This window comes from Pteropus medius, unplaced genomic scaffold, assembly GCF_902729225.1.
Source record: "Pteropus medius unplaced genomic scaffold, Ma_sr-lr_union100, whole genome shotgun sequence".
NCBI classification, from domain to species: domain Eukaryota; kingdom Metazoa; phylum Chordata; class Mammalia; order Chiroptera; family Pteropodidae; genus Pteropus; species Pteropus medius.
Window position 1 is genome coordinate 3905483 of NW_024355205.1, and position 14786 is coordinate 3920268.

General features: G+C 37.3%; 1 protein-coding gene across 1 annotated transcript in view; it reads left to right on the forward strand.

Annotated features, from left to right (window-relative positions):
• Nucleotides 1–14786, forward strand: part of ELOVL2 (ELOVL fatty acid elongase 2) — a 73018-nt gene that overhangs the window by 49261 nt on the left and 8971 nt on the right. Inside the window, exons 3-4 of the mRNA XM_039857597.1 lie at nucleotides 4423–4610; nucleotides 7627–7704. Of these exons, the coding sequence (XP_039713531.1) occupies nucleotides 4423–4610; nucleotides 7627–7704 (266 nt within the window). The remainder of the gene's footprint in view (nucleotides 1–4422; nucleotides 4611–7626; nucleotides 7705–14786) is intronic.

The following is a 14786-nucleotide window of genomic DNA, read 5'->3' on the forward strand; positions in this document are numbered from 1 at the left end:
TTGGGATTAAAGTTCTGGGAGTGGGAAGCAGGAATAGAATGCAGTGTAATACTTCCTTTGGTGTCTCTCTCTAGCTACCAAAGTTACTAAAAACTGGCCACCAAAGCAGGCTGTAGCTTTCCTTCTGAATATATTCTACTTCTCTCTCTACTGCCCATTCACCCCCACCTTCCTCACATGCATAGTCATGTATAGTCTTGCTTCCCTTACAAGTCTTGACAGATTCTCTTTAAATATGTGTGAGCTTTCTCTGCCCAGGGCCATTAGATTGAGCTTCTAAGCTATCAGTCATTCCTCCGTTACCAGTCACTTAGACTACTACAGTGTGCCAATTGATGTATATTTAATGACTCTTTCCCCTTAATTCAGCACTAAGTCATTATAAGGTATCTTAACTAGTCTCCCTTTTTCCAATCATTTATTGTTAGCTGGAATAATACTTTAAAAGCCTAAATCATAGTATATGGTACTCTAGCTTAACACTTATCAGTGTCTTCCCAGTGTCCTTAGGATAAAAACCAGATTTTGTATCATGGACTACATACCCTTGGATTATTTAGCCCCAGCTACTTCTCTAACAGTAAGCACCATTATTCCTCATTCATTTTGACATCTGACATCTTTCACTTCCTCAAATATGTAAAATTCTTTCATACGCTGCTCCTTGAGCCTGGAATTCCTCCCCACTATCTTCTACTCCATCCCGCAATATAGTGAGCCCCTTCTCATACTTCAGGTATCAGCTTAAATGTTACCTTCTCAAGTAGGCTTTCCTTAACAAAGATATCAGGGAATTTGCCCTTCTGAAGGAGCCCCCTTCTTATTCTGTATTTCAACCTCTGTTTATTTCTTTCATACACATTATTGTTATTAATAGCTCTTTCTCCCATGAGGTCAGGAGCCATGACTGTTAATCTCCAGTGCTTATTACAGTTCCAGGAACATATTAAGTCCTATATATTTTGCAAATAATAAATTCTAAACAATATGTTTTGTTTTACTTGAGCCTTGGTGGTTCACAAAGCTGCGAAAAATCTGCAAGTTATTTCCTCAGCACTACTGGGTGAGGGGAGGGAGGAGATGATGTTTCCTGTTCCTAAAGTCTTTAAACAGAATCACTTAAAGATTATTTAGCCCACACTCCAGTTTCTATACAGGCTCTATAAACTATTCTAAGTCATTCTAAGTGAATGACTATATAGTTTTAATAAAATGATATTCTTTGATTATATAGGGCTTTTTAAAAAATGCTTTCACAGAGTCTGGTTTTATTTTTTCCATTTTATCCTTGTGATGATCCATTGGGATAGGCAGGACAGGATACCTATATCTCATACCATACTTTATTTAATATGATCTCTGCCTTACAGTTCTAGTGGGTAGTGTAGAGGGCATGATGCTTTAACTTGGTCTTGGAGGGTTTTTTGGTGATTGGCTTTCTATTTGACACTTCTACTAGTGAGTTAAGTAAAAGTCTCCCTGAGCCAGCTTCACACTGAACTTTGCTGTCAGTAAGATCTTCATGATCTGGAATTATGTGAGTATGGGATCAATTAAGGATTGGATTACAGTTATTTACTCAGCTCTGGTCATTTTTATGAACATTTCCTTTGTAGAAAAAAAGACTGTAAGGTCGGCAGTTCACCAATGGACTACTAGGTGATCTCCACAATGACAGATAGCCTGGCATCCAGGTCATCACAAATCCTTATCCCCTTCCTAAAAGTGGCACAAGCTTCAGTTGACTGACAAGCCACCTAGTAAGCTTCTAGGTCTCCCCAAGTCTTTTCTGATTTTACCTACACCATATCATCAAGTGATATTCTGGGCAAATACCTGACACAGATGCAGAGCTAACACTTCTCAAGCCCCAGAGATAATCTTGTCATGAGTATTTGTTCCATCCTTTGGTTGGAACAGTTATGATCCTCCATAACAGTTGTGGCAAATATTTATAGGACCACGAAATAAGAAAATGAAAAACTTCAGGTGCTGTATTAGTTTTTCAATATGTGCTTACCTCAGTGTGCCAATTGATATATCTTCAATGACAGTTTCCTCTCAAATCAGCGTTAAATGGATATGTTATAAGTGAGACAGAATAGAAATATAAGACCTAGTCTCTCTCTCATGGAGCATACACTGTCGTTGGGAGGGTAAAACTAGCACATCTGAAACAATTGGAAAGCCATGAAGTAAACCATGTGTATTAGTTTCCTAGGGCTTCAGTAACAAAGTGCCACAAACTGCAACAACAGCAGTTTATTCTCTTACAGTTCTGGAGGCTACAAGTTTGAAATCAAGATGTTGGCATGGCCATGCACCCTCTAAGGTTCTAGGGAAGGATCTGTTCCATGCCTTTCTCCTAACTTCTGGTAGTTTCCAGGAATCTTTGGCATCCTTTGGTTTGTAGATGTATCACTCTAATCTCTGCCTCTGTCTTCACATGGTGTTCTCTTTGTGTCCCTGAATCCAGATCTCCCCTTATAAGGATACCAGTCACCTAGTTAGGGCCCAACCTAATCCAGTATGATTTCATCTTAACTTAATTACATCTGCAAAGACTCTATTTCTAAATAAGGCCATAATCACAGATACCAGAAGTTAGGACTGGAACATCTTTTTAGGGAACACAGTTCAACCCATAACTCCATAAAAGGAGATAGCTGGTTAGTGCAAGTTACTTAATTTTTTTTTACCCCATGTGGCTCAATTTTTCTCATATGTAAACTGGGGATAATAATATCACCTATATGTTTGTTACCTTAACTGTGGTGATGGCATCACAGATATTTACATATGTCCAAACTCATCAAATTGTACACATTAAATATGTGCAGGATTCTGTGTAATCAAGTATACTTCAATAAAGCTGTTAAAAATAATATATATAATATTACTTTGAGAGTTAAATAAGTTAATACATGTAAAAGGCTTGAGAACAGTGTATAGCACAGAATTAGTGCTCAGCAAATGTTATTTATAATAACAGTATATAGCCATAATAACAAATTATAAAATGATAATTTTTTTGTCATGCTGATGAGAAGCTGTAGTTACAAAAAGAACAGTAGGAAATGGCTCCCTTCAGAAGGCAGTACCTTTATCTGAGTATTAAAGAGATGAGTAGGACTTAGATATGGAGAAAAACATTAGGAAGTGGCACAAACTTTTATGACAGATAATTATGAGCTAATTGTATGAAAGGTAATATCTGTGAATCACATGAATGTTCCTTTCTTACCTTTTTTATCTCTATCACAAATGGGAGAAGTTTATAGAATAAGTAATGGGGTATAGCTTGAGAAGATACTTTCCATAGCAATGGCACTCTGTAGGGTGGGGTGTTTTAAAGAGAGACTAGGGTAGATGGAATAGGGTAGAGCAGAAAGAGGGACTGAGATTAGGAGAACCACAGATATCAAGAAAAGGGCATTATCTTTTGGAGAAACCATTTCCTTACAACTGTACTGACAGATTAAACACAGCATGCAATTTTTATAATTCTGGGCCAAACCATTATCTTTATTTAAACAACAATTTTAAAAAAGCAAAATAGAGAACAAAAGTCATTTTGTACCTACAATTATTTTCAGGTGTTGCTAATTATAGATCTGTTATGTATGTTTTGTTTAGGTTTTTAAATTTTCACTCTCCAGAGGAAGACATTCTTGATATGTTTAGGTCTTTGCCTCCTGGCTGTTTGTACTTCTAGTGCATGGTCAGGTTTGGGTCCCTGGCTTTATTTTCTACTCTCAGTTCTGAACCATCAGCCCTCAGGCTTCGCCTTCACTGTCTTCAGCTGTCATGCTTGCATCCCATTGCTCTGTTTGGATCATCTGAACTCTAAACCCATTCCTGGTTTACTGCACAACAATCCTAGGCAAATTCCAGGGAGTGTGAGTTTTAGGAATTAGGGTACAGTATCAATATGCTTTCTTTCCTGTCTCCTCGAAGCTTCTCCATAGGAGGCAGCAACAAGGTATGACACACCAGAAGTCAGATGTGAATTTAAATCCTGACTCTGCGGCCAACTATTGTGTAGCTTTTTGCAAGTTACTAAAGCTTTCCGAGCTGTCTTATCATCCATAAAATGGCATAACATACTTTATATTTACTGAGTTAGAATAAATAAATACAGTAATCGTTCGAAAGTAGACATTCAAGAACTGTTACTTTCCACCTTCATTACCTTTTCTTGTCATTCAGTATTCCCCTTAAGCCCTGTTTGCTCCATGAAACCTTCTTTAAACTCTACTGGTTTCTTCTTCTTCACAATAACTCAAATTCAGCTTCTTTAATGCTGTGTCATTTTGTTCTCTGTTGTATCTGATATGCGCAAGTAAAATGTATGTGCCAATATGTTATAGCTAAACAGAAGTGTTATTCTTCAGGATTCTCACTGTATGTGTTTCTTTTCAGATTCTCGAGTCAGAGGATGGTTCATGTTGGACTCTTACCTTCCTACCTTTTTTCTTACTGTCATATATCTACTTTCAATATGGCTGGGCAACAAATATATGAAGAACAGACCTGCTCTTTCCCTTAGGGGTATCCTTACCTTGTATAATCTCGGAATCACACTTCTCTCCATGTACATGCTGGCAGAGGTAAGTGTTTATGTAGCTTAATCTGTAGTTGAGAGATTTTTAGAAGCAATTAAAGCTAGCACACTGGAACTATCCAAGGTTATCAGTACTGTTCTTTAAGAGTTTGAGAACTTGTTCCAGCGTTTGATATTATTACTATTACTTCCAAAAGCCCTAAAAGCCTTTGTTTCTAATTCGAATTATCTTATCCCAATTTAGGCCTCTTTCTTGGGCCCTGAGTCTCTCATTGTAATTTAAAACACAATTTAGATCTGAATGGGCCTTTAAAGATCATATGTTATAATTTTCTCCTTTTACGGATTATGATACTGAGGCTTAGAAAATTTACATGATTTGCCTGAGAATAAACAGCTGTTGAGTAAGAGTATTTTTTTAATTAAATACCAAATGCAGTTAGTTTGACTAAAATATATACTTAAAGAATACTCCCTGCCTCTTTAGGCTACTGTGATAGTGCCATAGCTATTTCTCAGGACTGACTTCTGGAGGCCTAAGTTGACATTCCAGCTCAACTCTAGCTGCCCTCATTACATCATGTACTCCCCATTTCTTTGTAAAGTATCAAACCCGAGTAATTTTACAAGAAAAAAAAAGAAATTGTCCTGCCTTAGAACCAAAGGCCTAGGAAGGAGGGAGGGAGCGATGGAAAGAGAAAGGGAGAGAAGGAGGTGGGGAGGAGAGAGAGAAAGAGGGAGAGGGAGAATGAGCATGAGAATGAATAAACAAACATAAAACCTTTTTAAGGAAAAATTAGGATAAAATCATATAAATTATAAATGGCTGTTAATGGCACAAGTATAGCTGTTTTCTTGGTGTCCTTGAATTCTAAAAAAAATAAATCCTTGACTAAAATATAGGCTGTCTCGCCCATAGTCTAATCTGTTCATTCGTCTAATAAAATCCACCATTCTAATAATGATTAACAACTATTACCTTAAATAACTGCAATAAAACTGCAATCATGGAATTTTAGGCATCAGCCAGAATGCAGGAAGTGGGATTTGGAGTCAGGAAAGCCATGCCAACAACTCTAAAATTATACACATAGGTGCTCGCTAATTTACCTAACTCTGAATAGGGAATTTTTATTTTAGATTCTTTACTAGGTGAATTTTAGTTCACTAGGAGAGTATGTGAGGTATTAATTTATGGACTTAATTTCTTTGTATACTCTTCATTGGATTGTTGTCAGAAGTAGCAGCCGCATCAGAGGGGCCAGCCTGTAGGTCTGACTATATTGGAAGCTCCAATACCTGCCAGAAACTTTGGTGTAGTGGACTCAGAAGATCTGAATTCATGTGTCAGCTTTGTCACTTTATCTAATTTTAGAGGAGTTACTTAGGAGTTACTCTGAACCTTAGTCAACTTATCTTTGAAATGGAGACATGATATTTGTCCAGCTGAACTCATGAGTTAGATGTGAGGATTAATCAGTTCTGTTTAGCTAACGTGCAGTGAGCACTTAGGAGGTGCTATGAAGTGTACTAAACCCAGGGGATACAGAGATAGAGAGACAGGGTTTCAGTACTTCAAATGCTCACAGACAAGTATAAGTAGGAGTTAGTAAGTGTGGAAGGCTTTGTACATTTTAAAGGGAATATTAGTCACCATTAACAGGAACAAAAACAACAGTTTAGTGTTTGAACCACCAAGTAAATGGTTTCTGCCTTTTAGGGAGAACATCTACACTGAGCAAATTCCCCTTTATGAATTTTATACACCGCTTATCGACTGTTTCTCTTCTCACACTTTTATATCTCTTGGTTCAAAAATCACTACTGTCACTTGCCTCCTAACCACCTCTAATTGTAAACTTTCAGAGCAGAAATAAGGTCTTTTCTTTGACACTTTTGGGGTATATTCCATAGACATCAGTCAAGTGATAGGATGAGTTAATCTTGCTAATTTGTTATGCCCTGGCCTGATGTTTGCTTAGTCCCGGAAATTACTGCTAAAATTATTATCAGGATAGTGGAGTAAGGACAAGGGTTATAAAACATTCTAAATGTTTTTAATGGTTCATCTCTTTTTAATGTTCAGCTCATTATCATCCCATCCCTCCCTGTTCTGTATATATATTTTAATAGTTCTATACCATTACCCATTTCTGATAAGCAACAGAAAATAGTAGGTTTTACATAAGTATTTATGTAAATCAAAGCCAAATACCTTATATTCTAGAATTTTAAGTTTCTTCAGTAATAATGAGAAGGGAGAAAACTTTCGTAGAATTTTCTACAAAGAATAAAAAACATTTTCTTATGTTGATGTAGAAAGAACACTAGATAAGGAATGAGAAGGTCTGAATTTCAATCATTGTTCTACCACTTAAGCAAATCATTTACTTATGTATTTACTGAGTACTTTCTATACTCCAGGCATGGGTCAAAGAAATGTAGATGCGGAGATGAGCAAAAAAAAGGAGACATTTTATGGAGCTTTTTGGTTTTTGAGCATGGGGAATATAGACATTAACCAATTACAGTTACATAAATGATTGATTACCATGTTATCATAAATTAATAAATGGCTTAAGAACCTTTCTGAGTCCTAGTTTACATATATGTAAAATGATAATAAATATGCACTTCATAAAATTAAGACGATCAAATAAGATAAATATGTATGTATAAGCCAGTATAAGATATTATTAAAATTTTAGTATTATTTCCTCACATTTCTTTACATTTAATTCTACATTTTACTTGTGGAAACATATGACAAGATAATTCCTTACGCTAAATATTTTGTTATTCAAATGATAGCTAAATCCTGATTCTTTTTAGATTTAATTTCTAAAAAGGTCAGGAGTAAATTATATTAAGAAATATAACCATTGATATTAATTCATAGCAAGAATTAAATAATTTGATAATTAGTATTTGAGGACAGGATTGAGTCAAACTCAATCCTGGGAAGTTTCTACTCAAACCCAATTAGAAATATGGATGGGAAATTCAGTTTTGTCCAAATTCTTGTGTTGATTCCCCACCTTCCTTTCTTGATTCTTCGGCAGCTTATTCTCTCCAGTTGGGAAGGAGGCTACAACTTACAGTGTCAGGATCTTGCCAGCGCAGGGAAAGCTGACATCCGGGTGAGTCATGAAAGCAAATTAACCATCTGTACACATTTCTCATTGAAAAGGAGAAATCGCTTTCTCCTTCTAGATATGAGAATAGGGGCTGGGATTAGATAAGGAAGGACTCCTATTCTAATAGAAATGTTTGGTGACAAAAATGTTTTCCAAATGTCCAACTATGGGAAACTGAATAAACCATGGTACATCCATTGAATGGATCCCTTTCAAAATGGAATGAGAAAGGTCTCTGTGCTATTATAGAGTTATCTCCAGGATAATACTCACCTGGCACTGTACATAGTTATAGCAGTATTATTGACTATATTCCCTATGCTGTACTTCACATCCTCATGACTATTTTATAACTACCAGTTTGTACTTCATCATCCCTTCAACTTTTCTGCCCAGCCCCACAACCTACCCCCCATATGGCAATCATCAAATTTATCTATGAGTCTGTTTCAGTTATATTAGTTTATTTTGTTCTTTAGATTCCAGATATAAGTGAGATCATATGGTATTTGTCTTTCTCTGACTTATTTCACTTAGCATAATACCTTCTGGGTCATTCCATGTTGTTGCAAATAGTAAGATTTTATTTTTTTCTATGGCTAAGTAATACTCCATTGTATTTATGTACCACATCTTTTTTTTCCATTAATCTGTTGATGGACATGTAGGTTGCTTCCACATCTTGGCTCTTGTAAAAAGCACTGCAGTAATCATAGCGGTGCATATATCTTTTTAAATTAGTATTTTGGATTTCTTCAGATAAGTAGCCAGAAGAATTTCTCAGTCATTAGATACTTCTGTTTTAAATTTTTTGAGGAACCTCCAAACTTTTTTCTTAGTGGCTGTACCAATTTGCAATCCCACCAACAGTGTATGAGGGCTCCCTGTTCTCCACATCCTCACCAACACTTGTTTTTTGATTTATTGATGATAGCCATTCTGACAGGTGTCAGTTACTGTGGTTTTAATCTGCATTTCTCTGATGATTACTGAGCTTGAGCATCTTTTCATCTGTCTATTAGCCATCTACATTTCCTCTTTGGAGAAACTTCTATTCTTCTGCCCATTTTTAATTGGATTTTTTTTGTTGTTGTTGTTGAGTTGTATGAGTTCTTTATATATTTTGAATATTAACCTCTTATCAGATTTACCACAAAGGAATATCTTACCCTATTCAGTAGTTTGGCTTTTCACTTTGTTGATAGTTTCCTCTGTGAAAAAACATTTTAGTTTGATGCAGTCCCATTTGTTCATTTTTCTTTTTGTTTCCCTTGCTTGAGGAGATATATCAAAAAAAATTACTAATAGCAATATCAGAGTTTATCGCCTATGTTTTCTTCTAGAAGTTTTATGATTTCAGGTCTTACATTTAAGTCTTTAATCTATGCTGAGTTTATTCTTGTATATGGTGTAAGAAGGTGGTCCAGGTTCATTTTTTTGCACATATCTGTCCAGTTTTGCCAACACCATTTATTGAAGAGACTGTCTTTACCCTATTGTATATTCTTGTCTCTTTTGTCACAGATTAAATGGATTTATTTCTGGGCTCTGTTCTGTTCTATTGATCTATGTATGTGTTCATGTAAGTACCATGCTGTTTTGATTACTATAGGCTTGTAGTGTAGTTTGATATCAGGTAGTGTGATATCTCCAACTTTGTTCTTCCTCATGATTGCCGTGGCTATTTGAGATCTTTTAGATTTCATATAAATTGAAATTATTTGTTCTAGTTCTGTGAAAAATGCCATTGGAATTTTGGTAGGGATTGCATTGAATCTATAGATTGCTTTGGGTACTATGGACATTCTAATGATATTAATTCTTCCTACCATGAACACAGTTTATGATTCCATTTATTTAAATTGTCTTCAATTTCTTTCTTCAACGACTTTCAATTTTCCAAGTAGAGTATTATTTTACCTCCTTGGTTAAATTGATTGCAAGGTATTTTATTGTTTTTGATACAACTGTAAATGAGATTGTTTTCTTAATTTCTCTTTCTGATAGTTCATTATTGGTGTATAAAAATGCGTCCAATTTCTGAATATTAATTTTGTATCCTGCAACTTCACTGAATTCATTTATCAGTACTACCAGTTTTGTTGATGGAATATTTAGGGTTCTCTCTATATAGTACCATGTCATCTGCAAATAATGACAGTTTTACTTCCTCCTTTCCAATCTGGATGTCTTTTATTTCACTTACTTGTCTGATTGCTGTGGCGAGGACTTCCAATACTGTTGAATAACCGTGGTGAAAGCGGACATCCTTGTCTTGTTCCTGATCTTATGGAAAACGCTTTTAGCTTTTCCCCTTTGAATATGATGTTACCTGTGGGTTGATCATATATGGTCTTTATTATGTTGAGGTATGTTCTCTCTCTTCCCACTTTGCTGAGAGTTTTGTACGTAAATGGATGCTGGATTTTGTCGAAAACTTTTTCTGCATCTATTGATAGGATCATGTGACTTTTATTTTTCAATCTGTTAATGTGGTATATCACATCGATTTGTGGATATTGTACCAACCTTGCATCCCAGGAATAAATCCAACTTGATCATGGTGAATGATCTTCTTGCCGAATTTGGTTTGCTAATATCTTGTTGAGGATTTTTACATGTTCACCAGGGATATCAGCCTATAACTCTCTTTTTCTGTAATGTCTTTGTCTGGTTTTAGAATCAGAGTAATTGTGGCCTCATAGAATGAGGTTAGGAGCCTTCTGTCCTCTTGAATATTTTGGAATAGTTTGAGAAGAATAAGTGTTAATTCTTCTTTGAATGTTTGCTAAAGTTCACCTGTGAAGCCATCTGGTCCCGGACTTTTGTTTGTTGGGAGTTTTTTGATTAACTGATTTGATTTCATTAGTAATCAGCAGTAATTGGCAAGTTCACATTTTCTGTCTCTTTTTGACTCAGTCTTGTAAGATCGTATGTTGCATAAAATGTTTGATCCATTTCTTCGAGATTGTCCAGTTTGTAGGCATATAATTGCTCGTAGTATTTTCTTATAATCCTTTGTATTTCTGTGGAGTCCGCTGTCACTTCTCTTTCATTTCTGATTTTATTTATTTGGGTCCTCTCTTTTTTTTCTTGGTGAGTCTGGTTAACGGTTTACCAATTTTGTTTATCTCTTCAAAGAACCAGCTCTTGGTCACTGATCTTTTGTATTTTTTTTTAAGACTGTTTTGTTTATTTCAACTCTGATCTTTACTATTTCCTTCCTTCCACTCACTTTGGCCTTTGTTTGTTGTTCTTTTTCTGGTTCCTTTAGGGGTAAAGTTAGATTGTTCGAGATTTTTCTTGTTTCTTGAGGTAGGCCTGTATTTCTATGAATTTCCCTTTCAAGACTGCTTTTGCTGTGTCCCATAAATTTTGGGTCAATTGTGTTTCCATTTTAATTTGCCTCTAGGTATCTCTTGATTTCTTCCTGGATCTCATTGTTAACCCATTCATTGTTTAGTAGCATTTTATTTAGCCTCCAGGTGTTTGTGTCGTTTTCGGTTTTCTTCTTGTAATTGATTTATAGTTTTAAACATTGTGGTCAGAGAAGACAGTTGATATGATTTCAGTCTTCTTAAATTTGTTGAGACTTGTTTTGTGGCCTCTCATGTGGTCTATCCTGGAAAAATGTTCCATGTGCACTTGAGAAGAATGGATATTCTGCTGCTTTGGAGTGAAGCAGTCTGAAAATATCAATTAAATCCATCTGGTCTAGAGTCTCATCTAAGGCTACTGTTTCCTTTTCCACATTCTGTCTGGAAGACATGTCCATTGGTGTCAATGGGGTGTTAAAGTGTCCTACTGTGACTATTACTGTCGATCTCTCCCTTTATGTCACTCAATAATTGCTTTATACATTTAGGTGTTTCTATGTTGGGTGCATATATGTTTGCTAGGATCCTCTTGTTGCGCTGACCTGTTTATCATTATGAAAGGCCCTTCTTTGTCTCTTATTACAGCCTTTGTTTTAAAGACTATTTTGTCTGAAATAAGTATTGGTACCCCAGCTTTTTTTTTCATTCCATTTGCATAAAATGTCATTTTCCGTTCCTTTACTTTTAGTCTGTGTGTCTTTCAATTTGAAATGAATCTCTTGTAGACAGCATATATGCGGATCTCGTTTTCTTATCCATTCAGCTACCCTATGACTTTTGATTGGAGAATTTAATCCATTTACATTAAACGTGATTATTGATAGGTACATAGTTATTGCCATTTTATTATTCATATTATGTTTTTCCCCCTTCTTCTTTATACCGAAGCCCTTTCACATTTTTTGTAGTACTAGCTTGGTTGTGATGAACTCCTTTAGCTTTTTCCTGTCTGTGAAGCTCTTTATCTCACCTTCAATTTAATTGATAGCCTTGCTGGGTAGAGTGGTCTTGGTTGTAGAGTGGTCTAGGTTCATTTTTCATTACTTTGAATATTTCCTGCCAATATCTTCTGGCTTGCAAAGTTTCTGTTGAGAAATCAGCTGGTAGTCTTATGGGAGCTCCCTGGTAAGTAACTAGCTGCTTTTCTTTTGCTGCTTTTAGGATTCTCTGTTTGGCCTTTAACCTTCACCATTTCCATTTGGTCTGTCTTGGTGTGAGTCTGTTTGAGTTCATCTTGTTTGGGACTCTTTGTGCTTCCAGGACTTGTATGTTGATTTCCTTAACCAGATTAGGTAAATTTTCAGTTATTATTTCTTCATACATGCTCTTACTCTCTCTCCTCTCCTAGTGGTACCTCTACAATGTGGATGTTGGTGTGCTTGATGCTGTCCAGAGGTCTCTTAAACTATCCTAATTTTTTTTTAATTGTTCCAATTGAGAGTTTTCTGCTCCCTTGTCTTCCAACTCACTGATTTGGTCCTCTGCTTCATCTAAACTACAGTAGATTCTTTCTGGTATATACTTCAATTCGATTATTGTGTTCTTCATTTCTGACTAGTTCTTTTGTATGGTTTCTATGTCCTTGTCCCTTTTTATGCATACTATCCCTTTTTTGAAGTTCTCACTGTGATCATCTATTCATTCCCTAAGTTCTTTGAGCATCTTTACAACCAGTGTTTTGAACCCTATATCTGGTAGATTGCTTGCCTCCATTTTATTTAGTTCTTTTTATGGAACTTTGTTCTGTTCTTTCACTTGAGACATGTTTCTTTGTTTTCTCATTTTAACTGCCTCTTTGTGTTCCTTTCTGTATATTAGGTAGATCTTTCATATCCCCCAGTATTGGCCAGATGGTCTTTTGTAGTAGGTGATCTTTGTGGCCCAGTGGTGCAGTCTCCCTGGTCACCTGTGCCCAGGACTGTCCCTTGTGCGTTTTTGTCCCCTCCCGTTGCAGTTGAGTCTTAATTGCAGTTGGTACATGAGCGGGTGGAATCAACTCTCAGGCTAACTGGCTGAGAATTGGCCATGCCCACAGCATATGCGCTGCTCTGTGGGGGCTGACCTAGCAGGACTCATGTTCCTGTTGAGATCACCCTTTGGGTATGCTGCTTGTGGATCTAATCAGGTGGTGCTCTGTTGTGGTCTGACTCCATTCTCTGGGTGTGTTGGTTCTGCCCCTTGGAGGGGCTCCCATGCAGGCTAAGGTCAACTGCTACCTGTAACTAGCCTGGGGCTACCTGGTAGAAGTTACAAAGTGATCCATGATTGTTTGCTGCCTGTGCTGTACTTGAAACCACGTGAGAGAGGCCACCCAGCCAACCAAAGCTGGCTGCCACCAGTATCTGGCCTGGAAAATCTGAATGAAAGGCCCAGATCACCCCAAGGCCTAAGGCTGTCTGCTAGCTGCCCATAAAGCTCAAGAGCTGAAAGAGCTTCAGGCAGTATATGAGTTGAGTAGGGCAGGGTCCCAGGAAGTCAACAGGGGCAAGTGGTGTTCACCAGGTTAGTGTAGATTCAGATTTGGCCCCTGTGATGAGCCTATGGCCACTTGTAGTAGTTGCAGATCATACCAAAGCCAGCTGCTGCCCACCTCAGGCTCACAGACCCCCAGATTTGTTCAAGATATTTTATTGCTTGGGCCAGGGCTTGTTGCCACCCTCTGAAATTATCTCAAGAAGCATGCGAGCTGCCTTTTGATTGCTGCTGAAAGAGCCTCCTCCCTTAAGTGTGGTGTTGGTTGCCTAGCCACAAAAATGCCTCTGGCAGTGCACAAGTTGGGTAGGTCAGGGTCTCAAGGAGTCAGCAGGGTGGAATGAGTAGAGTTCACGAGGCCGTGGATTCAGCTTTGGCTGTGTGGGAGGAGGGCTTAACACAAGGATAAGGGTGGCTGTCTCTCTAGCCCTCTCTCTGAAGCCACATGACCCAGTCTTTCCTTGTAAGTCTTTGGTGCATCTAGTTTTGCTATCCCTCTGCCAGAGCCTAGGGTGAGTGAGTGCCTGCAAGTGAGTGTGCATGCGCCTCTTAAGAGGATGTCTGGGTTTCCAGCAGTCTTCCATCTCACCCAGATGATCAGAATCCCTGCTGATTTTTACACCAAATTTTGTGGGGACTCCTCTTCCCAGCACTAGAAGCCTGGGCTGAGGACCCCCAGTGTGGGGCTCGGGCCCCTCACTTCTTAAAGTGGACCTCCACAGCAAGATTTCCCTCCCCGTGCTCAACTGCCACACACTGATTGGGGCCAGTCTGTTTTGTGTCTCCGTCCCTACTACCAATCTCAGTGTGGTCTCTTCTTTATATCTTTAGTTATGAGTTCTGCTCAGCTAGTCTTTAGATGGTTCTCCAGGTTAATTGTTCTGTAATTTAGTTATAATTTTCATGTGACATGAGAGGAGGCAAGCAGAACATTTACCTACTCCACCATCTTGAGCGGAACTACTCTGCTTTTGTTTTTAAAAAGAAACAATGGCAGAATAAATCAGTAGTTAATTAAGGTGGTTTCTTTTTGTGGGAGGGAACAGGGCAGAGAGGACATGGATGGAAGCTAGACTTCTCTGAATGTACCTTGTCTTACATTTGATTTGGGAACCATTAAGTTTTTTACATAATTATAAAACGAAATTAAATCTAAAAAGAAAGTAGGGTATCCTCCCCCCAAAAAACTTGGAAATAAACTAAAATAAATGAATATACCCATATATTAAGTTGATG